The sequence below is a fragment of the Pseudorasbora parva genome, chromosome 1, assembly GCF_024679245.1.
Source record: "Pseudorasbora parva isolate DD20220531a chromosome 1, ASM2467924v1, whole genome shotgun sequence".
Lineage (NCBI taxonomy): Eukaryota > Metazoa > Chordata > Actinopteri > Cypriniformes > Gobionidae > Pseudorasbora > Pseudorasbora parva.
Window position 1 is genome coordinate 53154310 of NC_090172.1, and position 25948 is coordinate 53180257.

At 37.0% G+C, this 25948-nt stretch overlaps 1 protein-coding gene across 2 annotated transcripts in view; it reads right to left on the reverse strand.

The window, feature by feature from the left end:
- si:dkey-172h23.2 (uncharacterized protein LOC393772 homolog) overlaps positions 1-25948 on the reverse strand; it is a 43334-nt gene that overhangs the window by 5675 nt on the left and 11711 nt on the right. For both annotated transcript variants that reach the window (XM_067445186.1, XM_067445187.1), the window contains exons 2-6: positions 18725-18768; positions 12401-12557; positions 5878-6165; positions 2333-2516; positions 1-126 (exon numbers count right to left, since the gene is read on the reverse strand). The exon at positions 1-126 is cut by the window's left edge and continues 70 nt beyond it. In XM_067445186.1, coding sequence (XP_067301287.1) covers positions 1-126; positions 2333-2516; positions 5878-6165; positions 12401-12557; positions 18725-18757 — 788 coding nt within the window. In that variant the 5' untranslated portion in view covers positions 18758-18768. The remainder of the gene's footprint in view (positions 127-2332; positions 2517-5877; positions 6166-12400; positions 12558-18724; positions 18769-25948) is intronic.

A 25948-nucleotide genomic window follows, 5' to 3' on the forward strand; every position in this document is an offset into this window, starting at 1 on the left:
CCACCTGGCTCGGTGCCCACAGAGAGGGTGTAGGTGTTCAGAGAGGGGTGGTGCTGTACCACACGACTGCCCGAGGAGGAGATCAGTCTGAGCGTCTCAACGCCGTTGTCTGTATTCAAATCCTCCCTAAAATCAAAACAAGCCCTCGGATGAACAGGATATGCCCGGACAGTTTCATTTCAACTTCAAACAAAATGCTGTCATATAACAACTCGATATAATTAAAAGCTCTTATGGATGTACTGCTTAGATTTATTAGTTCAAGAGGCAGTGGAGAATGATTCAAATACACAAATCAAGTTATTATGCAGCTAAATGCATATGTTTTACTCTTTTGCCAACTCGAGAGTGTTAATAATAAGAGGTAATGTTTAAAATCCGGGCCTGGAGCATTGACTAATGCTGGGTGGAGTGATTTTTGTCATCGAGGTCACAGGAAAACAACTGTCACTTCTCCCTGAAGCAGCAAGCTTAAGATGAAAGAACAATACCCAATTAGATTGCTTTAATGTCTCAGCAATGAGATTACAAGGAGAGCTAATGTAGACTTCCTGCTTCTCAGATGTTTCTTTAGTGGAAAAAAGCCTCTTAACTAAATTTTAAGACGATTTTAGATGTCTCGTGTTATATTTAGTAGTTACCAAAATACCAATCTCAGCAAACAAAAATCAGAGATTCATTTTTTCCAAATACAAATTATCTGAGCTATGATAGTCACATTTAAATTAAACTAAACAAAAATTAGAAATCTTGCCTTAGCAACTAGCATTAAAGGGGTGGTTGCATGCGATTTACCTTTTTTAACTTTAGTTAGTGTGTAATGTTGCTGCTTGAGCATAAACTGTATCTGTATAGTTACAGCGCTGAAAGTTCAATGCAAACGGAGATATTGTCTTTTAATATTATGGCAGTTTATTGCCAACAAAAACGTCCGGTTTGGACTACAACGAGCTTCTTCCTGGGTTGGTGACATCATAAACCCTTGTTATTAACATAAAAACTGCCCCAGATGTGACTTCTGCACACTATTTTGTAGAGGTAGCTACAAAATAGTATCTGTCCACATACAAAACATGAGCAGCCGTTACACTTAAACATTAGACACTTTATTTCCACTTTTCATTATGTTCTTCATTTTTATTGAAAATAAACACATTTCTGATCTGATATATGATGAGAAAAAAAAGTACATCAAGTTCGGTAAAAGGTGGATTCGAACCACAGGTTGAATTGCGTCAAAACATAGTGCTGCGCACCTTACCCCTACACTATCATTACTGATCAAGATTGATGGCATGTTCCCTGCTTTACAGAATTAACATGCGCTTGGAATTAAAAAGTCTCAACGTTTCTTGCGTCCTGATGGATGGGTTCTCTCCCGCAGTAATACGATATTTAAAAAAAAAAATTTTTATAAAATATTGCATCGCTGCTGTTTCTCTATCACACAACTGCAAACTATAAGCTAAGTGTATGGGTAAACACACTTCATGAAGTCAGAGGCGCGAGCCGCGTCACACGAGACAGCCAATCAAACTCATCAAGCATTATGCAAAAACCATAGACTGTAAAAAACACATTTTATTTATTTCAGTATTTGAGATGTTATAATAAGTTTATAATAATGTTAAAATTATTTAAACAACTGTTATTTAACAAATATTATTATATTTGTATAATAAACTGGGGGGGCCTTTCATCATCACTGGCAACGCCCCTGGATGGGCTTCATAGAAGCAGGAAGCAAACGAGCCATTCAAAGGACAGTGGAGACAGTGGTGTGGAATAAAGGTAAAATATAAGAAAAATACGGCGTAAAAAAAAAAATAGAAGTATTAAGACATGTTATACTGTGCACCATAAACATAACCAAGCCTAGAAAAAAAACATGAACCACCCCTTTAAAATATAAATATATTTCAGTAAAAAGAGACAAGAGACAATATTTTTATGGTTTAAGTTTTAGCACCAATGACCCTACAGCTTCATCAATAAAATATAAATGTCAAAAAAAGTTTACTCTGGGCTGTACAGTTAACAGTGCACACAAAGTGAATCCTTCAATAAGCATAGAGTTACTGATGATCTAATTTTTGTTGATTTCTAGGATGAATAACACTGTGGTATCAAATAGTCAGTATAACTAAAGTGAATCTAACCATAATAAATCAAAGTAACAGTTCACTTAGAATACAAAAAAACTAATGTATTTGACTATTGAACTGGATAGGATAGTTGGATTGGTGCCCACTGAGTTCCTATTCACTACAATTTCTCCATCAGCACATATTTATGTTGTTTTTATGTGAATATATGCAAGTGCATTACTCACTGGCTGAAGAGCTCCAGTAGTGCTGTGTGTCCTCGGCTCTCAGCGATGACCACCGGTGTGGCTCCCTGTTTGTTACAAAGGTTGAGAGCCTCTCGGGCCCCTGGCTGCTTGAGGAGAAAACTAGCCACTTTGAGGAGCCCGCGACGGGCTGCAAAGTGTAGAAGGGTCTCTTGAGGTTCCAGTCCTGAAACACAGAAACAAGAGAGAAAAATGGATGAACATAAACCAGACCAGGATCATTTGTCTCATCAATACATATCTAAAGCATATCAACTATAATCAATAACTTTATTTGAAGGGTCACACACACACACACACACACACACACACACACTACTTGAATTTCTTTTGATACGATACCTGAAAAATAATGATATTCAATACCATTTTTGATACCACAGGGAAAACTGCATATATATTTTTTTATTATTATCTATTGTTTAATAATTTGTGTAATTTTGTTTAAATATCTTACACAACACAAGGAGGCTTTATTATACTTTGAACTAAAGTAAACCGTCAGAACAAAAAAATAAATAAACTAATTGCAAACGATAGCACATATAATACAAACTAAATAAACATGCCTTTAAAGGGATAGTTCAGCAGTAGTTCAGCCAAAAGAGTCATCTTTTGAGCAAATGTTGTCAACATTTACTCACCCTCATGATGGTGAACTATCCCTTTAAGTTTTTCAGGTGGTTCTGACAGTAGTATTTGGGTAAGAAATACTACAGAAATTAAATATACTGATAAAACAACACTGGATAGTCTCCATTATAAAAATAAAATTAAAATAAAAAATAAATACAGATGAATGCTTAAAATTAAAGTTCCAAAAGTTATTTAGTCAAGATCAGTGAGTGTCTTTTGTTCTCTGATTAACATGACAGACAGCAGCAAGTTTATATGGCTGCTGTCACTTTAAGAGCTTATGCACAGATCCAAAATACTGTTATACATTATGCGTTTTCGGAAATATTTAACTGATATTAATATTTAGAGTTTAAAGGGTTACTTCAGCGATTAGCATATGGCTTTGTATCAGTAGAAACCCTGGAGTATATTCAAATGATTGTGCTCTCCTCCCTCATATCCCCCTGAGACAAGAGATTTATGCATTTAATTTCTGGAAAAATTCCTCCTATGACGCAAATTGACGATATTTGCATCATAGGAGGAATGTTTGGCCAAAGGCTAAAGACTACAGCCAGCAGAGGGAGCCATTTCCGCATGTTTTGAACCCGCGCATGGGGGATGGAGATCACACTCAGAGCTCAGCTCGCAGCTACAGGCACTCATTTAAACGGAGCTATGGTGAGCAATGTAAGTCTTTTAACTTATCAAATTAATTTCTATGAAAGTTAAGCTTGCAAAGGCATGAACTGAAACGCACCAGACTGAACTCGCGTTGTGAATGTATGCCCCGAGTGTAGTCGCGATTACCTCAGCTCTCATCACGAGCTCATCAGCTCATTTATCTGATCCTGCAGTTAGTGCTCAGTGCTGTGACACTCGCGCGGTGACTCACTCATTATATTGAACAGACACATTCAGTTTTTAATTGCAGTGTCTTCTCCAACTCAGTCACAGTAATCAAGTTGGTGGCTTTGGGAATGGCCTCACATGGCAGCGAAGCATTCTGGGAATTGTAGTCTTTCATCCCCATGAGACAAAAATACATTTTCTGTCTTTTCTCAGTCTAGAAAGCGACAAATTCAAAAATAATTTCAGATTTCGACTACATTGATGATCCAGTTTAAATACAGATTCATCTTCCCAGTGCTGAAGTACCCCTTTAACTCAACACGTTCCAAAACGGGCATTTTGACATAATTGTGTGTGTATTTGACTGCTGAGCTGACTCGTGAACTGTTTGAGAGGTGGCTTAAAAATAAATTAATAATAAATACAAATATGAAATGTATATAAAATACAAAAATAAAATCTAAACCAAAGTGATGTTTATTACAGAAAAATGAAAGAAGCTACATTTTCAAGCATAATAAAAACCCACCAGACAAGTTTAAGACAAGGACTTAGTACTGCGATTGAGCGGAGAAGAAGAACCAGACAAAAACAATGGCAGTTAATTAAATATTTAAAAAGATCTGGCTGCTGTAATTAACGTCAAACTCTAAATGACCTGTCAACAGTCATGTGACCGCCGTGAACTCAAAGGAACTCTTCTGATTACTTGGAACCTGATCTGGAATGTCATTTAGGGACATTTATTTGGCTCTAGAATATCCTCCAGTACATTCTTTTCTACACTCCTAGACCAAAAAAAAAGAAAAGAAAAACATGGACCAGGCCCATAATGGCGAAACACTAAGCTTTTAATTGTCTTAACTACAAATTATTAGTCAGGAAATTTGCCCAATTTAAGCAAATGCACAACTTAAAGAGCCATTGTTGTCTCAGAAAACCATCAAAGGCAGAATGAAGTTCTTGACAAAATATAGGATGTTGTGTGTGAGAATCACAATGAAACATGAGTTGCATGGTGAAAAATATATTAATAAATGCATCTCAACAACATTAAGGCAAGTAGGAAGAGGTGTCATTGTGTGTGGAGCCTTTTAAGCTGATGGTACTGGTGAGGTACTTCACTGTAAAAAGTCATTTAATGCTTTGCAGCACACGAAATATTGCAGAATGGCTTACTTCCCACAAATGAAAAGTTGTTATCGAAAGAGGAATGAGACAACAAAACAACGCTCCATCCAAAATCGCAAAAACAACCAAGTGGCGGCTTGAGAACCATCAGGGTCCTTTTTTGACCTGGTCAGAGTCCAGATTTGAACCCTTTAGTGAATATTTTGTCTCACATTAAACTCAAATGAACTGGGAGACATTTTTTTCAACTACTCATGAACAACACTGACTTCTGTATTAAAAACAAAACAAAAAAAAACCTGTCTGAAAGTTGGGAAAAGCTACTCTTTGCAAAGTTACTTTATCTAAGTATAAATTGGTTAAAACCATTAAAAGAAACCCCTGAAAAATAACTTATAAAAATAATTTTAAGTTAAAAATAATTTTAAGTTATTCTTTGCCTTATTCATAGGCAAAGAATAACTTAAAATACTTCCACAAACATGAAACAAAGTATTAGAAGCTCTCCAAAATTTAACAGTTTATATTTGTATATTATAATACATAATATATTATAATCAATAAGTTTATATTAAAGGTGTCAGTGATTTTTTTTATTGGTTTTGTGGAATGTGAAAAAACAAGAATATGCCTGATGAACTACACTAATGCATAGACGCCCTCTACAGGATCAACCGCATCATAACTACTGTTGATATGTATATATCATATATACCATCTCCTATTGGATGATGTATACAAATGTCACAACAAATGAAACTAAAAACTAGAACAAATGATTGACTACTTGCCTTACTAACTCATTCTTTGCTCATAGTGTATCAGACAATAATTCTTCATGGATTGAACCTAGAACCCTGTTTGCACATATAACCTTTTGATACGAACCCAGATTTAACAACTAGTCTCCATTAAGCTGCACTCACTTGTCTTATTCCCCAGCAGGCTCCAGTCAGGGGGCAGCGTGAGATGTCTGAGGGCCAGGGACAGATTCTGGTCCAGCTTTTCGCACTCCTGCAGGGGGATCTGATGCTCGTCCAGTAGTAGAGGCTCTTCCAGTATGTCTGTCTGCCCCACCGCGCTCACCAGGAACTGGGCCATGTCGAAGGCTAGATCCTGCATGAAGTGCAGGTGCTCGGTGGCCAGAGTATGAACGTATCCGTCCCGTCCCGCCGAGCACAGGGTGACCAGCACTGATTCACAGCAGTTATGAGCTGCACAGAGAGGAAAAGAGCACATCATGACAGCAATCAAACATATTCAAGACAAATAATTAATGTTGATGACTACTCACTTAAAAATGTTGGGTTAAAACAAACCAACTTGGTGACGGTTGTGTAAAAATTTTTTTGAATAATAACCAACCTTTTTTTCCACTGTGTAACAATGTGAAATGTCAAAAGGAAAAAAGTACTACTGATGTACTCATTCCTGATCCTATCCATCCTCGTCACTCCCAAAGAGAACCTCAACATCTTCAGCTCTGCTACCTCTAGCTCTTCCTCCTGTCTTTTCCTCAGTGCAACTGTCTCCAAACCATACAACGTCGCTGGTCTCACTACTGTCCTGTACACATTTCCTTTCATTCTTGCTGGTACTCTTTAATCACACAACAGACCTGACACTTTTTTCCACCCATTCCAACCTGCCTGCACACGCTTCTTCACCTCTTTTCCACACTCCCCATTGCTCTGGACTGTTGACCCCAAGTACTTAAAATCCTGCACCTTCGTTACCTCTTCTCCCTGTAACCTCACGGTTCCACTTGGTTCTCTCTCATTCACACACATGTATTCTGTCTTGCTGCGACTAACCTTCATTCCTCTTCTCTCCAGAGCAAACCTCCACCTCTCTAGACTTTCCTCCACCTGCTCCCACTACAGATCACAATGTCATCGGCAAACATCATAGTCCATGGAGATTCCTGTCTGACCTCATCTGTCAGCCTGTCCATCACCACCACAAACAAGAAGGGGCTCAGAGCCGATCCTTGATGCAGTCCCACCTTCACCGTGAAGTCCTCCGTCTCACCTACGGCCCACCTTACCACTGTCCTACTGCTCTCATATATATCCTGGACCACTCTAACATACTTCTCTGCCACTCCAGACCTCCTCATACAATACCACAGCTCTTCTCTTGGCACTCTGTTATATGCTTTCTCTAAATTTACAAAGACACAATGCAGCTCTTTCTGACCCTCTCTGTACTTCTCCATTAACATTCTCAAAGCAAATAATGCATCTGTAATGCTCTTTCTTGGCATGAAACCATACTGCTGCTCACAAATGTCCACTTCTCCCCTTAGCCTTCTTGCTTCCACTACTCTTTCCCACAACTTCAGTGTATGGCTCATCAGCTTAATACCTCTGTAGTTTCCACAACTCTGCACATCTCCCTTGTTCTTAAAAATTGGCACCAAAACACTTCTCCTCCATCATCTCACTCTCTAAAACCTTGTTGAACAAAAACTCTACTGCCATCTCTCCTAGACACTTCCATACCTCCACTGGTACGTCATCAGGACCAACTGCCTTTCCTCTCTTCATCTTCTTCAAAGCTTTCCTAACTTCACCCTTGCTAATACTTTCTACTTCCTGCTCAACAATATTTGCCTCTACAACTCTTCTCTCCCTGTCATTTTCCTCATTCATCAGTTCCTCAAAGTACTCCTTCCATCTTTCCCTCACCCTCCTGTGACCTGTCAAAACATTTCCATCTCTATCTTTAATCACTCTAACCTGCTGCACATCCTTTCCATCTCTATCCCTCTTCCTCGCCAACCGATACACATCCCTCTCACCTTCTTTACTATCTAACCTTGCATACATGTCCTCATACGCTTTCTGTTTGGCCTTTGCCACCTCTATCTTAACATCGCGCCGCATCACCCTATATTCCTGTCTACTTTCCTCAGTCCTCCCACTTCTTCCTAACCTCTTCCTCTGGATACTCTAAAATTAAATACAATTAAATAAAATATTATAATATATCTATAAAATAAAATACACAAATTAAAAAATATATAAAAATATATACATTAAAAATGTATATCAAATTAAATAAACAAGATTTTAAGGTTGAGTACTGTCCGTACAGGCATACAACTCATGTCTGTTAACACTTTTTTTTTGTTGCACAATTTACTGTAAATTACAGTAATTTGTCCAACTAGTAAACACAAGATCTCATTTGTGGCCGTTATAAAAACAACTCTGCAAAAAAAAAAATTACTGCAGTGGCAGCTCATACTAAGAGAATAATTACTGTGGCTGAAGCCTTGTGGTACTGTACATATAAAAATGACAGCCAGGTTTCAGCACACAAAGTGGCCACACGGTCAACCTCCTGGGAAAAGGGACAACCCCATATTTATTTGCAATAATATTTCCAAGAATTCCAAACATCCTCCGAGTGGTCAGGACTTCAGTTGTGTGTACACCAATCTCTGAATAGTTACTAAAATAAAATTCATCCTAACATAAATCAATTCATATAATGCTTAGAACAAAAAAAATAACGCTATGCACAGGACTTTGTAATGTTTCAGCTACATGGCAAACTGTAAATAGGGCAAATACTGTATGGTGTAACATCTATATCCGGAACAAATATTTCAGCAATGTCCCATTTACAACTTTACAGAAGAGTAATGCCAGAACAGGATACCACACACCTAAAGACAAACTAAGGCAGTATCAACAATATTTAACATCCACAATGTTTTATTTCATGGTAAAACAGAATATAAATTAAGAAATAATGTAGAGCAAGACACCCCATTTCATCCATCAGGAAAAAATGAGATTGATGAGGTTAATGTAATTTCCCTCACTTTTGGTTATAGGAAGTTCAAATTATTAAAAGTGCCCCCATTATTATCTTTCATGTAGTATGGATATTACCTCTCATGTAGTATATAATATAACTGATTGTGAATGTAAAAGGGCTGACTCAAAGTGCATGACAAATGGAGTTGTCTCTCAAACGAAAGAAAAGATTCTGGACTTCCAAAGGATGAGCTATTGAGGACTACCGTATAAAATTGATACGATAAAACCAACGCCATTATTACTGCTCGTATCACTGTGAATCAAGTGCTGAGGAAGCCTCCAGAGATAAAATTCAGATTGGTGTTTGGTTTCCAATAAACACTGTGGTAGACCAATCACAACAAACTGAGCCGTCTGAACAATCAGAGCAGAGTAGGCTCTCAGAAAGGAGCTCAGAGAGGCAGAATCGTCAAACTGCTATTTGAAACTTTAAGAAATGGTGATGCTGCAATGTATATTATGAGGAAATTAAAGTGTTATTGACCTTGGATGCATACTGTAGAAGACCGCCATAACAAAATTAGGAACCTTTTAAGACACAGTGAACTGAAATTGAAAAGTGCAGCATTATTCAATGTGTCGACGTAATTTCCACTGAAACAGGAAGACTGGGTGGGAAATATCAAACAGCTCCTCCTCTTTTTAAAAATATTCATCAGCGTTTAGTTTATAACACAGTTCAGCCAATGCTGTTGAGCTCAGGTACGCTGCAGTTTCCTCCTAATCTCTCTTACCGTTTCTTCTCATAATGACCTCCATATTGCTTTAAAATATCTTAGTGTCTATTTACACAGAGTGCAAAAAGTGTGCCTGTTGGCAAGTGCTATAAGTGAAAATAAAGTGCCTAACGAAATGTTAAATAATTAAAGTATTTTTGGGGGTAGGTGTAGGGAGGACTTTTGTTGTCCCGTTAAGATGGCATTCATTTAAATATTTTAATAAATATAATAATTCACGCTGTTATTATTGCATCCTGTTAATACAGAATACTTGGGTGCAAATAGTATGTATCAGTCAAAATAAAGTACAAATAGCATCTAATTACTATTTACACATTGCAAAGAACAGCTACTTTTACTTAAATAGAATATCTAAATAACATAAATAGAATATATCAATATTTGTACTTAGTGCAAATACCTGCTGCCTTAAAATATAGCACTGTGCAGAATTGAAATTGGTCCGATTTTTCTGGTCTGCAATGACAAATGCTCATATGATCTGCTCCGTGTTATCATGTCTCTTGACCAGAGCAGACTGTGTGCACACTACGGTTAGTGTGACAACATGAAACCAGACTTCGCCCCAATGGAAAGCATATTTACCCTGTCTGAATCATTCCCTATCCCCCATAGTGCACTATGTACCCTTCACCATGTAGACCAGAGGTCTTCAACCCTGCTCCTGGGGACCCACTGTCCTGCAGAGTTTAGCTCCAACCTTAAAGACAAGTGAAGCTAAATAAAGCTCTTCAGGATCGCTTGTTGAAAATACAGTCAGGTGTGCTGAAGCAGGTTGGAAATAAACTTTGCAGGACAATGGGTCCCTAGGAACAGGGTTGAAGACCTCTGATGTAGACAATAGTAAATGTGTGAACAAATGACTGACTTCAGCATCTATTAATAATGTAGAGGGTGGGATGCTTCAGATTTTAGAGAGCATTTGAGTGGACAGAAAATCTGATGAGAAGCAGAAGTGCAGAGTGATGTCATCAAAATCATTGATCCATATTGGAGGAAGTGAGAGACTGTAAGCTCTGAATGCTTATGTCTTCTAAATGTGAACTTGTATCATTGTTTTGAAGCACAGGCTAACACATTTATTCTAAATTTAAAGGTTGAAGTTTTTGTTAGGAATATTGTCTACTGATTAACTGTGCTAATTAATATCTAGTATAATTATAAAATGACACAATGGACTAAAACATAAAAGCATCTGCTAATTTTCATTTTAAAAGCTTTACTTGGTAAGTTACAACAGAACAACTAGTTTGATAAGATATTGTACTAGTGTATATAATACCAGATCAACAGAAAAATATTTGACTTAAAATGCCCATTTTCCACAAAGTTGGGTAGATCTGCCTTTTCCAATTATATTCCACGTGCGTAGGATGAGCTTCAGGGAATACTACACATGGAATCTGTAACGTCTCTAGATATGTTTAACAAATATTGTAAGTGTTCTTATAATATTGTCAATGTTTTAATTAGCTGTGTATGATTTGAATTGTTCTTTAGATTTTTGTGTTTTATTGTGTGGTTTTGTGTTGTTGTTTTTTTGCCGGCCATCTTAAGCAGGACTCCCTGGTCCATTCATAAACACTAAAGCTAGATTCATTAATGCCAAACAGGCGATACGGTCTCTCCCTGTAATCTCCCTCCATCAGCAGATCATCCCCTTCACTGACTGCTGCTGAGGAACATAATGAACATAATGACTGAAACACAAGACTAAGCATTGCTGCCCTCAACTCAGTTAATTTCAGCCGAGTGAGCATCTTCATAGCTAGAGTTTGCTTCAGCCGCCAACCAGCCCGGAAAAACAAATCATAAAAGGAAAAATAGCGTCCTATAATAGGCTATCAGTCTAAATAGGTATGCCTAAATATTTGCTACAAACACACAGCTGATCATGTTTCTCCAGTGAAGCCTCTATGATGCTGAACTACACCGTGTTCAGTTTTTCTCAATCCCTTAATAGGATCCGATCAGCAAGCAAACATGTTTTGTTGCCCAAATGCAGCCAAAAGCTTTTCACACTGAGGATTACTTCATATTATTAATCTTTGATGGGAAACTATAGCTTTAAAACTGATGATTTATTTCAGAAAAGTGAGTACAGAGGTGCTCATGTTTCTCTGGAAAAGTGATTCTTAAAAAAAGGACAGAGGGCAACATGTTCACCCAATCCATCTTCCCCCTACTGAGTAAACAAAAAAGGCAAAACGTCCCAAAATACACAGTCAGAAGAACATGGACAGTTAAACATTCATCACTAAAACTCACAGCGACACCTAGAACAAACACATTCCTCAACTTTAATATCTGGCGATAAGCTAATATGAAACTTCATTTCTCTAATCTATCCGAAATTTGGCCAGTGTTTGAAAGAGTGTCATTTTTCAATGGCAAAATACTTTGTCTGGTCCCCGTTATTGCAGACGAAAGTCGTTTGTATCCTGATTTTCATGTAACAGCTATAAAAGTATGAGGCACTATATATCAGTTTGTGGAAAGATGCTAGTATTAGATAACCGTTTTTTAATAGAAATGTTCAGTGACTGACAAAAAGAAACTAGTGATGCAAACTAAATTACTCTACTTTTTAGGAAATTTCATCACCAGTTTATAAATTAAATGTGACAAGAAAAGTTTGTGTTTTCAACATATTAGACAGTAAATGTGCACATTTTAAAATAAAATATTTGCAAATAGTTTAAATTGATTACTTCATAATTAGAATTAGACCTGGAACTTTTTTTTACCATTTTTATTTATTCCCTTAAATACCTGTGACCTGAATTGTCAGGAAAACCTATTCCAGGAGATGCATCACAAAAATGTTCCTTCAAACAGATGCAGTATCATATCTAAGGGCCCAATAATGCGCTCACCTGGACACACAGCCTGAAGGGTGCCATGGTTGAGCTTCAGTGTGCTGGTTAGATGTCTCTGAGTGGAGCCAGTAAACAACAGGAAGAACTGCACTTCCCCCTGTTCTCCTTCACGGAGCGCCTCATCACAAAGCTGAACTGTTAGCACACACTTGCCCTGCCACAGAAAAAACAGAGAAGTTTTAAATATACAATTTTGTGTTTATAAATAATAACTGAATATGTAATTGTCAAAAAAAAAAAAAAAAACACAATGCCAAACTGATAGAAGGCTTCACTTGTTATTAGACATTTGAATGAACCAGTTAATAATGTGCATTTTCAGCCAACTTGATCATAAAACATTAATTTATTTGGCACAGGCACTTAGTGTAAAGATTGTTTTTAAATGGAAATTGCTATCTGTGCTTTTAAATGAGCTTTTCAAAAATTGTTCACTCAAGAACTCAAAAAGTCAGATGCAATGAGAAATAACTGAAGTTGCGGTTGCAACAGGATGTCACACACGTGTTGGTCTGCACAGATTAATACAGATAGCATTTTGAGTTAAACAGCACACGCCCTGAGGTTCTAGGTGAGAATATTATCGCCTCCTATCACACTGTCACAGATAAATACACTGGAAGAAAAAAAAGCATCTACAATTAAAATTCAAACAACATGCTTTGTTCTGCACAGCAGCCGAAGATTTAATATAAACTGGGATTTTATCATATTTCCAGTTAGAATCAAAAGAGTTTTTATTGTAATACTCTTTTCTTTATTTCACTTAAAGACTTGAAAAACCTTAAACTTAAAACTTTACTTTAAAAAAAAAACCTTCTACACATTCCTAGTGTATTGTATAATTTAATATTATATATATATATATTATATATAAAGATTTACAGTGGCAGCTCAGAGATGTACAGTAGTATTGCAATTGAATGAATAAATGTAGGCTAAAATTAAAACTACATAGTCTTCAATATACAATATACATTGATTGAAAGCTACTGTAGTTTTACTTTATTCAAGAGCAGTGAGTGATTTTTTTCTTTGTCTATTTTACTACCTCTAATACTTCTATAATTTTAGAGGTGAACTGTCCCTTTAAGGACAAGCGTTCAAACGCATCTCATACAGACACGCGATTTTACTTTCGCTTTAGACATAACCGACTGCGTTTATATATGTTGTGTTTGACGGTATTAGCGCAGTAAGACTACTTAGTCCAGTTATCACGTGTGATTTAGGTCCCGTCCACACGGAGATGCGTTTAGCTGTATACGTATAAATTTTGTACCGTATCAGCGTTTCATCCACAAGGATCCGGCGTTTTGGAAGCATGAATCCGATATTTTTTGAATCCGGGTCCCAAAGTGGATAAATCTGAAAACGACAATTTTCCGTTTTCGTGTGTACAGCAAATCCATATATTTTGCTAAACGGTGATGTCATCACACTACATCCAGCACGGTGAAATAGTTAAGGGATAAAACTACGGGCACTGGGCATGCACACATCAATATCGCGTCATTTAATTACCGTATTTGCAATATTATAAGGGTATGTTTAGGGTCCGGGTAGGTGTAGGCGTTAATAAAACACATCTGTTAAATAGTTATTTATTTTTATTTTATTGTGAGATTGTGCCTCACTTCCAACCATTGCTTTACCCCTTCTATCCAAAACTCCTCTTCTCCGTTTTTAGTGTATTTATGTGGGAGAATTACAGTGCCACACACTGGCCTGTTATACATACTACATAGTTTTGAGTCGTTTTCATAGCTCTCGTATGGATGCAGATATTTCTTGAAACGAGGGGGAAAATAAGATTGGATACGAAAAGATCTGGTTTCATGTGGACAGGGCCTTAATCACTGAAAAATTTGCGCTCAGCACATGTAAAACACTAATATGTTTAACCGGCAAGGCTTTAAAACATGGATAAACACCGCCTAACTTTAGTGCATATGATTGGATATTTGCTCATATCAGCGCATAGACACACAGGCACACTCAAACAGAACCGAAATGAACTGAGGTAAATATTTAAAACGACGAGAAATAGAAATAATTAATTAAATGCAAAACCGAAAAAACGCAATTCAAAAGCGCTTACTGAACTGTAAATGCCGTACCGAACGGTTCAATATTATATTGAGTATTATAATTCAGCCAGTTCATGACCCCTTTAAATATGGGTATTTTTCTTACACAAACGCATCGCTTTGCTTCAAAAGGTCTTTATTAAACCCCTGGAGCCGTGTAGAGCATTTTTATGATGGATAGATGCACTTTTATGGACTTCAAAAACAAAACAATAATTCACTGCTATTATAAAGCTTGGATTAGCCTGGGCTTTTTTAATTGTAACTCTGACTGTATTCGTCTAAAAGAAGAATGTCATGTATACCTCGGATGAATTGAGGGTGAGTAAATCATAGGCTAATTTTCAGTTTTGGGTGAACTAACCCTTTAAGGATCTAAAATAAAACATTTAGAACTGTCTCTCCAAAACATTTAAGAGTGTAAAGAATCATAATATGATCGACTCAAGAAACCGATGAAGCGTTTATGTTAAACACAGTCAGACAAAGGACCATTAAAAGAACATTTGTTTCATGGTAAATTTCTTGCTTGTTAGGCATTAAAGCAACAGAAAGGATATTTTCGAGTTTCAATGGAGGCCGTACTAGGGTATGATTGACAATCGGATAGAATTGGAGAAATTGGAGCCGCATACTGACTCCTGAAATTATTTCAGGAGAGGAAAGATGTCTATGGGAATAAAGACACAATACGGAGTGTCACGCATATTTCTTGTGGTCAAAACCAGCCTAATCCAGCCTCTATCACCATCACCATTGTATCCATTTATCTCAGTCTTCTGGATAATCTAATATCGTTTCAGCAGTTAATTACAGACGTTAACACAAAGATAAGTGTCTTTGAACCCTCATCAGATTTCACAGCACAGGAGGGAAAATCCCTTCTCTTTGTTGACTGTACTCCTATGCAAGATGGGCTTCTTGTGATAGTAACACAATATCCGGCATATATCTTTCCCGTTGCTCTACTCACTTTCTGTTCTTGTAACGTGCTGACAGTCATACTCCCTAGGAACCATATTCCCTGGGAAGAATTCAAACTGGGGTCACCAGTCTCCTAAATGACAGAAGGCTTTAAGGAATGGCAAAGCTGGAATGTTTTTTTTCTGATTATATTTCACAATTGAAAATGGCTACGTTTAGATGTGCACCAATATTTTCTAATAATATGATAAGAATAAGAACTTAATTAAGGTATATGACAAGCAAACAGTCACTCCTCTTTACATGCAATTTTTGGAGACAAAAATAAATAAATAATTCACATACCCAAATGTACAGCGCAAATGATGAACACTAATACAGTAGACATGTTGCTGGTCAAGCTTTTCCAGCGCACATGGATTTGTTTGCCGGTTATGATCTTTCCTCAGACATTTTTCCGGTTATGCACCAAAAACCATTGTTTTCAACCATCAATATAGTACCGTGTCTATAATGTACTATATTCAGCTCCTAGCTGGATTTTAAAGGTGTCATGAAACTGGCTTTATTTTTTATATACTGTTGTCTGAGGTCAACTAAATGATGTTCATGTGGTTTTTACATTCAAAAACATCATAACTAATAAGTAATAGGCTATTTTCTACACTGGTTTTGAGGCTCTCTCCAAAATGCTGGGTTTTGATGGGCGTGACGCATTGGAGACATGGAAGTAAACGCCCACGGCTAGGATTGGAGAAGATTTGGATATTTAATGAGCTTCAGCTCCACTGTCATATATATGCCCCTGTCAGTTCACATGAGGGAGGGAGTGTTTTGAAAGCGGCAAGCGGAATGATTCTCTTCACCACAGTCTTTATCAAACAAACACAATGATTTATTTCTCATCCACCCACGAATGATTGGACTATTATTTTTGAATTACATAGCCCGCACGATTGGTCGATATAAACGCGAACTGCACACACACACACACACACACACACACACACACACACACACACACACACACACACATGCGCGCCCTTCAAATGTCAAGTCATGCGAGAGAGAACAACACAGAACAAGATAGAAATATTATGAGATTCATAAGCCTGCTGACTGGCTTACATTTTGGTACCCCATCTGAAAAACACGTAGCCCCGGGACGTTGGGCTTTGCGAGCCCTGGCCCATACGTGTCTGAGTCCAGCGTGCTAAAGGTATGTTCTTTTAGACACATAGGCAAAACAATCTATAACAATGCAATACTATTATATATAAAAACATGTTTTACTCACATAAGTGTGTTGCACCATTCCTGTCGGATCCAATATAGAAGGCACAGTGTTGTGTTTTAATCTTAAATGTCTACAAATCCAGCATTGACCTGAGATTTGTTTACAAACAAATCCGCAGGAAAATGAAGTGAACACACATATAATGTCTTCCCCACGTGAGCTGGAACTTCTTTAAAAATAAAGTTCAATCACACATCCCTAATATTAGGATCCGAAGGAAGCTTATGAAGCGACTGTGTTCTTCCACAGCTAAAAATAGCGCAATATCTTGATACCTCGAAAACGAGAAATATTGAAGAGTCGGTGGATGAGGCTACTGAATTAGATGTGCTGTAGAGGTGTGTTTCGTCGAGCGATGACAAAGATGCGCGCACGATTGTTTTCTGGGCCTGGTGTCTATAAAAGCTTTTCTTTGATTAACAAGGATGTTTACAGCTCTGAAACTTACAGAATAATCTTATATTACCATGACCTTTTATATATTAAAAGCTCAAAGGAAAGTTGATTTCTCAAGTCATCGCCGCTTTAACCCGGGTCGCTAGAGGGCCCCTTGAGATCATGGAGTGAGGTTTACACGCACAGGTCTTATTAGCAGTTTCGCATGTAAACATACAAATGAGGTTGTCAATTCGGGAAGAATTTATTTAATCTAATAATAATTTTGCCTCTTAAACTAAATGCATTCCGATTTAAGTTTGTCTATTGTGAAAAGCAGATGTACATCTCTTATTTTTGATAAATCAGTGAAAATGTTTGTTATTTGACCAGTAAAGTTGTCTGAATTGAAAGTAGCCCTTATTTTTTACCTAGAAGAACTTCTGGTTGTGCTATCAACACAACAAGAGTCCAAACCCGTTCCAGTCACACAGTGCAGGTTTTCCGAAAACACAGTCTCTCCAAAGAAAATGTATGCACAGTATATGGTCCCTTTCCAGAAGGACCAGAAAGGTAATAAAATCATCATAATATGTGACATCTGTGGGTTAGTTATAATCTCTTGAAGCATAGAAAATACATTTAGGTCCAAAAATAACAAAAAATAAAACTTTATTCAGCATTGTCTTCTCTTCCGTGTTCGTTTTTAATCCGCAAACAAAGATTTAAACGGTTATGAATCAGCAGATTGATTTGGATTCGGATTGCCAATGTCACGTGATTTCAGCAGTTTGACACGCGATCTGAATCATGAATCAATACGCTGATTCATAACCATTCAAATCTTTGTTCGCGGTTTCAAAACAAACCCGGAAGAGAAGACAATGCTGAATAAAGTAGTAGTTTGTGTTATTTTTCGACCAAAATGTATTTTTGATGCTTCAAGAGATTCTAACTAACCAACTGATATCACACATGGACTACTTTGATTATGTTTTTATTACCTTTCTGGAAAGGGACGGTATACCGTGCATACATTCAATGGATTAACAGAAAGCTCTCGGCCTAAATATAAAATATCTTAAACTGTGTTCTGAAGATGAACGGAGGTCTTACGGGTGTCAAACGACATTAGGGTAGGAAATTATTGAAAGAATTGTTCATTTTTGGGTGAACTAATCCTTTAAATGCAAAAAGGGCTTGTGTGACTGGCCTCTAAATCCCAAAGTATACATTGGATTTTACACGGTGTGCATTATGTAAATTGTCAGCGTAGTAAGAGTATATTGTACGCACACAGCTTGAATTTTCTAACCTTGTGTACTGCCACAAGGCAACACTGACTTAGCCCTTTATTTCACAGTCGCAAAATTAATTAAATAAATGGAACAACAACTAACAACTAGACAAAGCAGCAAAATTAGTAAATAAATAGTAAATATTCAAATTAAATGAAACTTTCTTGTCCAATATGTCTTGGGACATGATATTTGCTGAAATTGAGGCTGACTAACATTTCAATTACCCTGAAATTCACATGCTAATGTCTAGATGTGTGTACTAGAACTGCATCTCCATCTGTGATATGACTAAGCAAACAAAGAAGAAGGAAAAATAAGCAAGGAGGATACTTACATATAGTGGGGCTTGACAAGGACTAAGTTTCATGACTCTGGATACTGAAAAGATAGAAGAAAGGGGAAAAAAACAGTATGAGGTCAATGCAAATGAACAGTAGATTACCAGAGCAGCCAGAATACTGATACTTCTTTCCGCCTAATAATAAAAAAAGGTTTATGACTTGATAGGTTTGAGCATGAAAATACCCTTAGCAAACGTGGAAATAATTTAAATTAGCACCTCTACTGACAGTACAACAGCTGCTTGTTAAAAGGCACTTAAAAGACGAGAAATATTCATGAGTGTGAGTCACACCTTTAGAGTCAATGAGTGCAAGACGTGTTAAAATTCACTGCTACAGTAATTCTCAGGCCTTTAATTAGCAGAAAAGTGGAACAGAGTTTATGGGTAAATCTCACGAAACAATTGATGATGATCTGGCCATATTTCACTCCAAAAATCAAAAGAAATTATATTCAGAACATTTTAAACTACACCAATGTATTGATGTGCTTCTGTAATCATACAATTGTATGCTTAATTTGTATTAATAGCACAATAAATATTTATGATATTAAAAAAGGCTTAATTTTCTTCATGCAACATGTTGGTTTGTCATGTTTGGGGGGGGTAAACCTGGATGCAGTTTACCATCATAGACCAAAAACGTCTTTGATTATCAAACAATCTGACATGCAATCCATTGGCCATTCATCCTTTTAATGCATTTCAGAGCACACTGGTAAATAAATGCAGCACTGTTAGATTTAAGGAGGATCAGGTGAAAGGATAAACAGATAAATCTAATAATACCCATCCTAATCCTCTTCTCCTGGTCCCAGTTTGCTCTGCCTTCTCTCTACACATAACCAAAACTAAGAGTAGAGTCACTGCACACACACTCACTTTTCATCTTTAAAAGACCCCCTGTGGTAAACATCAAGTGTTTGATGTTGTTTATATGTCTATGTAGCCTGACGCAGTCATACTCGATTCTAGTCAGAATATGAGTCTGATACTGCTCCATTGGGCTGTGATTATGGGGCGTATTTCAACCGACACAAGAAAGACCTCAATTGGACAGACCTACAACCAATCAGAGCTAAAGTAAGTGCCGCATGTTGAGCGACGCATAGCTGTCAACAGAACTCAACTGCACGCTGCTTGGAACTAGTAGAAGATGAGTGTAAACAAAATGTAAACTATTATTTGAAAGCTGGAACCGAACCCGGCGGGAAGACACGGACCCGACTGGACCCGATTGTCTCATATTCCACAACAAACTGCTCTTAACAAGTCAATAAAAGCTGCGAAAAAATATAACTGTCTCAGCCTACCTATATGATGGCCATTGTCTCCCTTCCTTGTACCTGATTATGATGTATAATATTCCTTTCTTGTGTTTCCGAGCATGCTTAATTCTCTCATCATTTTGACTCATCATAAACTTATCATAATGAACGTAAATAACTTATAAAGCTTGCACTTGTACCACCTGACTGCTGCAGATTAATTTCCGTGTTGATAGTTTTGCCACAGAAATGCATAAATCCACATCTGAGGATGTGAACAGCTCAGAGTAGAACATAACATATTGCCATCTCTTAACAACAATAATTACAACATGGCATGCAATCAGCCTAAGCTCATTGTTTTGGTTGAGGAAGAACTGTAAAGGTGGCTGCTGTTTGTTTCGGGGACTGTCTGCCTCATTTTGAAAGCTGCATTCTCCAGAGGTAGGATTTCTCAGCCACATATTTAATCAAAGATGGCTCATATCAAAAAAGTAAGCATTTTATGACTTTGGAATGTAATGGTTACTTTACTGAAATGAGGCAGCCTCAATGACGTATGCAGCCGACAAATGCAACCTCCAGAGGATGCAGCCTTCGAAATTAGTGGGCCTGTCCAATCAATACACACACTTACAGTCTTTGTTGCCCACTTGTCTACTTAAATTATGTTTTATCAGTATTTGTAGTGTTCAAGTGGACGTGAAGACTGCAAGTGTGTGTAGAACTTTTGATTACCACACTTAGTGCTGTAAAAATGTAAGCGTTACCGAGCTTTGTTTTGATTTTCAGATTTAAAAAAATCTAACGATAAAAAAGATTAAAAAGCAGTAGCAAATATTGTACAAAATACTAATCTTTGCACCAATAAAATGTGCAACACTTTACATTTTACTACCAAATTATATGTAACATCTCCACAGATATGTACATGTTTTAATATTTAGACTACTAATATTGCTATCAAGATGTGAAGAGAGTTTCAACAAGTATAGCAAAAAGTGTTTCTGAAAAACATTGGCTGTTGCTTTAATTCAGGAACGCATCTAAAAGGTTTCGTTAACTTACATTATTTTGCTTCCCAATTAAGTGCATCTTCTTTTAAGTCCATTTAGAAACCATTTACTGGAAAACAAGACAATGAGTCTAATTCACTAACTGCACATATGCGCAGATTTATGATTGAGATCGTTGATAACTTAGTACTAAAATGCATGTATATTGTATTAACAAATGGGGAAAAAAGGAGGAAGAAGTATGTATGCAAACTTATAATGGGTCGCCTTCTGAGCATGAATTTAAAATGAAATATTTATGTAAATTACTAACCTTGGGCAAGCATATGCTCATTTATATTACTTAAATTCCTTAACATTAGAATGAGGTTAAGAACAAAGCACGTTGTGAATTGAGAAGTTCTTTAATGCGCATCAATATAAATAATCTATTCAATGATATGTTGATAAACCCAATTATATTAAGAAATAATGTCTTTGTATAATGTTCAAATGTAGCATTCTTCTTCCTAATGGAATGAGACATAAAACACCTGGCTAAACCTGAATGCAGTAATGACCAGCGAAAATGCCTTTAAGTGGTCTAACATTTCACTACAATACACCTGTGCTGTAAGCTGATATACCTATATACAAGCTTATACCTCAAATGCTTGGCAATACGGGAAGTTCATCTACACCCATCAAAACATCAAAAGAGAAACTGGACTTCCCACCTTGAGGTGTGGCTCATCTGGTTTCCTTTCATAATGTTCTAATATATTGCATAAAGTGCACAACAGCACAAAAAGCAATGCCGGCAACAATTTAAAAGGGGAAGTTGTTTCTTCACTCATATGCACTGAAACACGTTGCTGAACATTTGAAAAGCACAAAGATCAAATATAGATTTCCTCCCAGCTGAAATGGTCACGGACACCTCTTTTTCTGACACCTGCTTTAATGAACAATAGCAATAGTACTGACTTCATGAGGGCGGAAGGAAATAAGCAGACCTGTCAAACGGCAAAGCTTACCCTGCCTACAGCATCCGCAAAAATCGAGGGGTGATGTTAAACACAAAAGAAAGTGAAATTGTCAATAAACAGAAATATAACATAAATTTGAAAAAAAAAAAAAAAAAACATTATACGAAATACTGAAGGATTTTTGCTTATTCCACCACATGAGGGTATAATTATTAATAAAGACCTGCAGGGATTATGTATTTTTGTAGGCCAATTCAGAAGTTAGCATCACCATGGTTCCCTCATCCAAAAAAAAAAAAAAATGGATTTTTCCAGAAAATAAGTTGAGCAACAAACATATAATTCAAATATGAAGCTTATCCTCAACTGAACAACTATTATGAGTGTAACCCTGAGCAACTTCAAGTTGGAAGGTGTGAGTGTAAGATTAGTTTGTAAGATCATGGTTATAACCGCAATGAGGCTGTATAAGCAGACTAATGAGATGAGATGAGTACATAAATGTAATGTCCCAACTGCTGTAGTGCCATTTAGCCACTTGTTAGCAACCACCTTTTTCAAAAAATGTAAAAACTTCATGCTTAACGTATTACAGATTTTTTTTTAAACACTGGTTCCCAAGGCGTCAAAATCCGAAGCATGGTCAAGTGCCTTGCGTCACAATGAAGACGCTATCTTTGGGATCATACACAGATGCATTTAATTCTTTGCGTTTGTAAAAGCAGTCATGATTTGATTAATATTTAAAGGTTACTTTTATATTTTGGAGCAACTAACCCAACTCCTACCCTAAACCTACCCACATCTTAACAATACTTTGGTCAAATCTGACCAAAACAGTATAAAAGTATAAACTCATGTTGCATTCCAAGTCTTCTGATGTCATACGATGTCTTCATGTGAAGAACAGAGTTGATCTTGATGTTTTAATCACTGAAATGATGAGGTTTTTTATTGAAATGAATGGAGCACCCAGTGCGTCGAAAAATGACGCCAAGGGGCACCTTTAGCGTCTTCATTGTGACGCAGAAGGCACTTGATGCTTCGGATTTTGACGCCTTGGGAGTGAGAACGGGTTGGTTTTTTACCAGGTTTTAGTACTCATTCATGGAGCACACTAAGGGCCTGATTTACTAAACAGGGCAAATTAGCATGAAATTATAGAACAAAAGCAGCCTGATCATTTCCATATTGAGCAACACAATTTACCAAGAGCAGCACAAATTAGCGTCCGGTTTAAGATGTGCTTTTTTTTGGAGGTAAATATTGGCGCAAATAGCTAGCAGTAAATTTACTAGGGCAAACCTTAGTGAATCACCTTGAATGAAAAATGCAAATGCATGCAATAAGTTCAGCTGCAAAATTAACCATCCAAGCACTATTTTTTCACTGCGTGTCTTTACTGTCATGGGCTGCATTTCCCGATAACGTTGTCTCTTAGCGCGCTACGAAGACTCTAAAGGTATAACTTAACTGAAGGTATACCATTTCTAGGTGTGTTCCCCGAACTATACCTTAGGAGGTTGCTTAAGGTAAACCTTCTTAAGTGCGACGTAAGCGGGTGCTGTTCGTGGCGGCGGTGCTGAATTGGCTTCTATCGATGGCTCAAGAATCGATTATTTACTCTATGCAGGGGCTGTTTCACTGTGTTATGCGAAAAAAATATGTTCTTTATAAAAGAAACACTTCAGAAATAGTTGAACTTTCATTTATCATACAAAATTGCACCTAAATTTTACATAATTCTGAAATGAGTGCACGAACCAGCAATCTCATGCTCAACCGCACCATGAGCATCACGCGTCATTTAAACTATTACAATTTATTTTCCATAGTGTCTTGATTTAATCCACAACCAGGGATGATTGCCCATGCAGCAGCTGCATCACATTATTGTGTAAATAACTAATTTATATTATTAGATGGCCTACTCAATAAAAACGCAACACGCAAAACATATAATCAGCTGCTACTATATGGCGGAGAAAAAATAAAGAAAGAGAAGAGCCGCCAGCAGCTGATTTTAGTAGCTGAGCTCCGTCCAGTTTGTCTCGACAAAGTTGATCCAACAAGATCTAAAAGCTGCTGAATTTGCTGTCGTGGTAGGCGAAATTTATTTTTAATAGCAGCTTCTGACATGGTAGCCAGGGACTAAAGTTTTCACATATGAAATAGTGCACATACACTAAATGGCTCCGCGGACAGCGCCGTCTTTGATTTAGCACAATTATATTCGCTGCCTCGCTGCCAAAGTTTGACTAAACTCCCCTCCACAATCATTCCCTTTAAATAGGCTCCTAAGCCTTTCCTGTCTAATGGTTTGCCAGCTGATGTACCTTTGGATAATATCATTAAAAAGCTAACAACCATTAGTGTTTGTAATGAAATTTTATGACAAAGAAATTTATGAAATTTCGTATAACAATTTTAATCCATGCATAAAAAAAAAAAAAAAAAAAAAAAAAAAACTATTTAACTAGCCTAATTGAACACTGGGTGTATATTACAACTTCGGAATTATATTCGGATAGACTGACATATAAAGAAGCTTTTTTTCACAGTGGTGGCCACAAGTGGAATTAACTTTTAATAGTGATAAGGTATAGCTAAGAGTGGTCCAGACCAACCTTACGAAAGTATGACTTAAAGAAGGTATTCTTAACTAAGTTCGTTTCGGGAAACACATATTAACGTTAAGGGATACCTTAAGGTATAACTTAAGAATGACGTAGAGTTAAGAAGGTTTCGGGAAATGCAGCCATGATTTACTAGTTTAACAGCAAAAGAGGGTTTTGATGCATGTTAGTAAACTAGCCCTAAATATCAATATAATATTTTTTTTAAATCAGTCCTGAATCAGTCATCGTATACTAACATGCTATTCTGAGAGGCACTACAGTAAGAGACAGTAAAGGATTTTTTTTTTTTTACACATTTTTTGTTTCAAATGGGACAATTCTTTTTTTAAAAATGTTTTAAAAAATTAGCAAACCTAAACTTTTGAAGGGTAGTGTACCTGCCCTTGTACTGCAAAGAATAAAAGTTAAATCCCAAGCTTGAACACTATAGAATTACTGAGAAAAGCCTATCAGCATATTTCACCCTCGAGTAAAGGACTTGATCGCATGATGATCCATGAGGAACCTGGAATTAATGTCTTTAAGCGACTGCAAAATGAAAAATTACAATCATTTAATCTAACCTAATAATCGGGGCAGCTTATCTGAATTATGAGATAATTATCATGTGTCAAGACTCTGAATGGAGGCCCCAAGAAGATTATTGGGCCTTTGATTTTGCATAACCCTCAGAAATATCAGCATTGTGCAATTTTCTTCTGGATTTTTTTGCAGCAAATAAAGGCAGGCAATAACATGTTCAGGTACTGGCCTTAGTGTAGAAATAATCAGGGCTGCATTAGTGCCTCAGGTGTGAAGATTTAATTAGAGGACGTCTATAATGTGGCTGAAGTAGCAGCTGCTTTTGTTTTGCTTTTTACTCTTCCAGCCAGGTGATAAAGCAGTTGAAGTAAAGTTCTTTGGAAACAAGACACCTCAATATATCTGTTGAACAAATTAAGGTGTGTTCACGCCATGTCCTAATTACGTAACAATCCTGAACTGTAAAAAGTCTTCACGTGCTTGTAGAACTTGTAATTACAACATGTAAACTGATTATTTTCCAAGACTTATACCGGATGGCCGCTGTAACAAAGCGTGTACAAAAAAAAAAAAATTTAATTCACATAAAATGGTCCGAGCTACATTCATATGTGGTTTGTTCAAAATCCTATTCAGATCACATTTCTGGAAAATGATTTCAGTCTGACGCTGTTATAAGAAAACATATAGCCTAGAAATCTAGACACACCCTAGCGGCAGTAAATTTAATCTGCCCGCAAGAGTCGTCTAGGAACTCTCAATACCCTTCTGAGCTGTGTTCCTCTCAATCTGGACGGGCCAA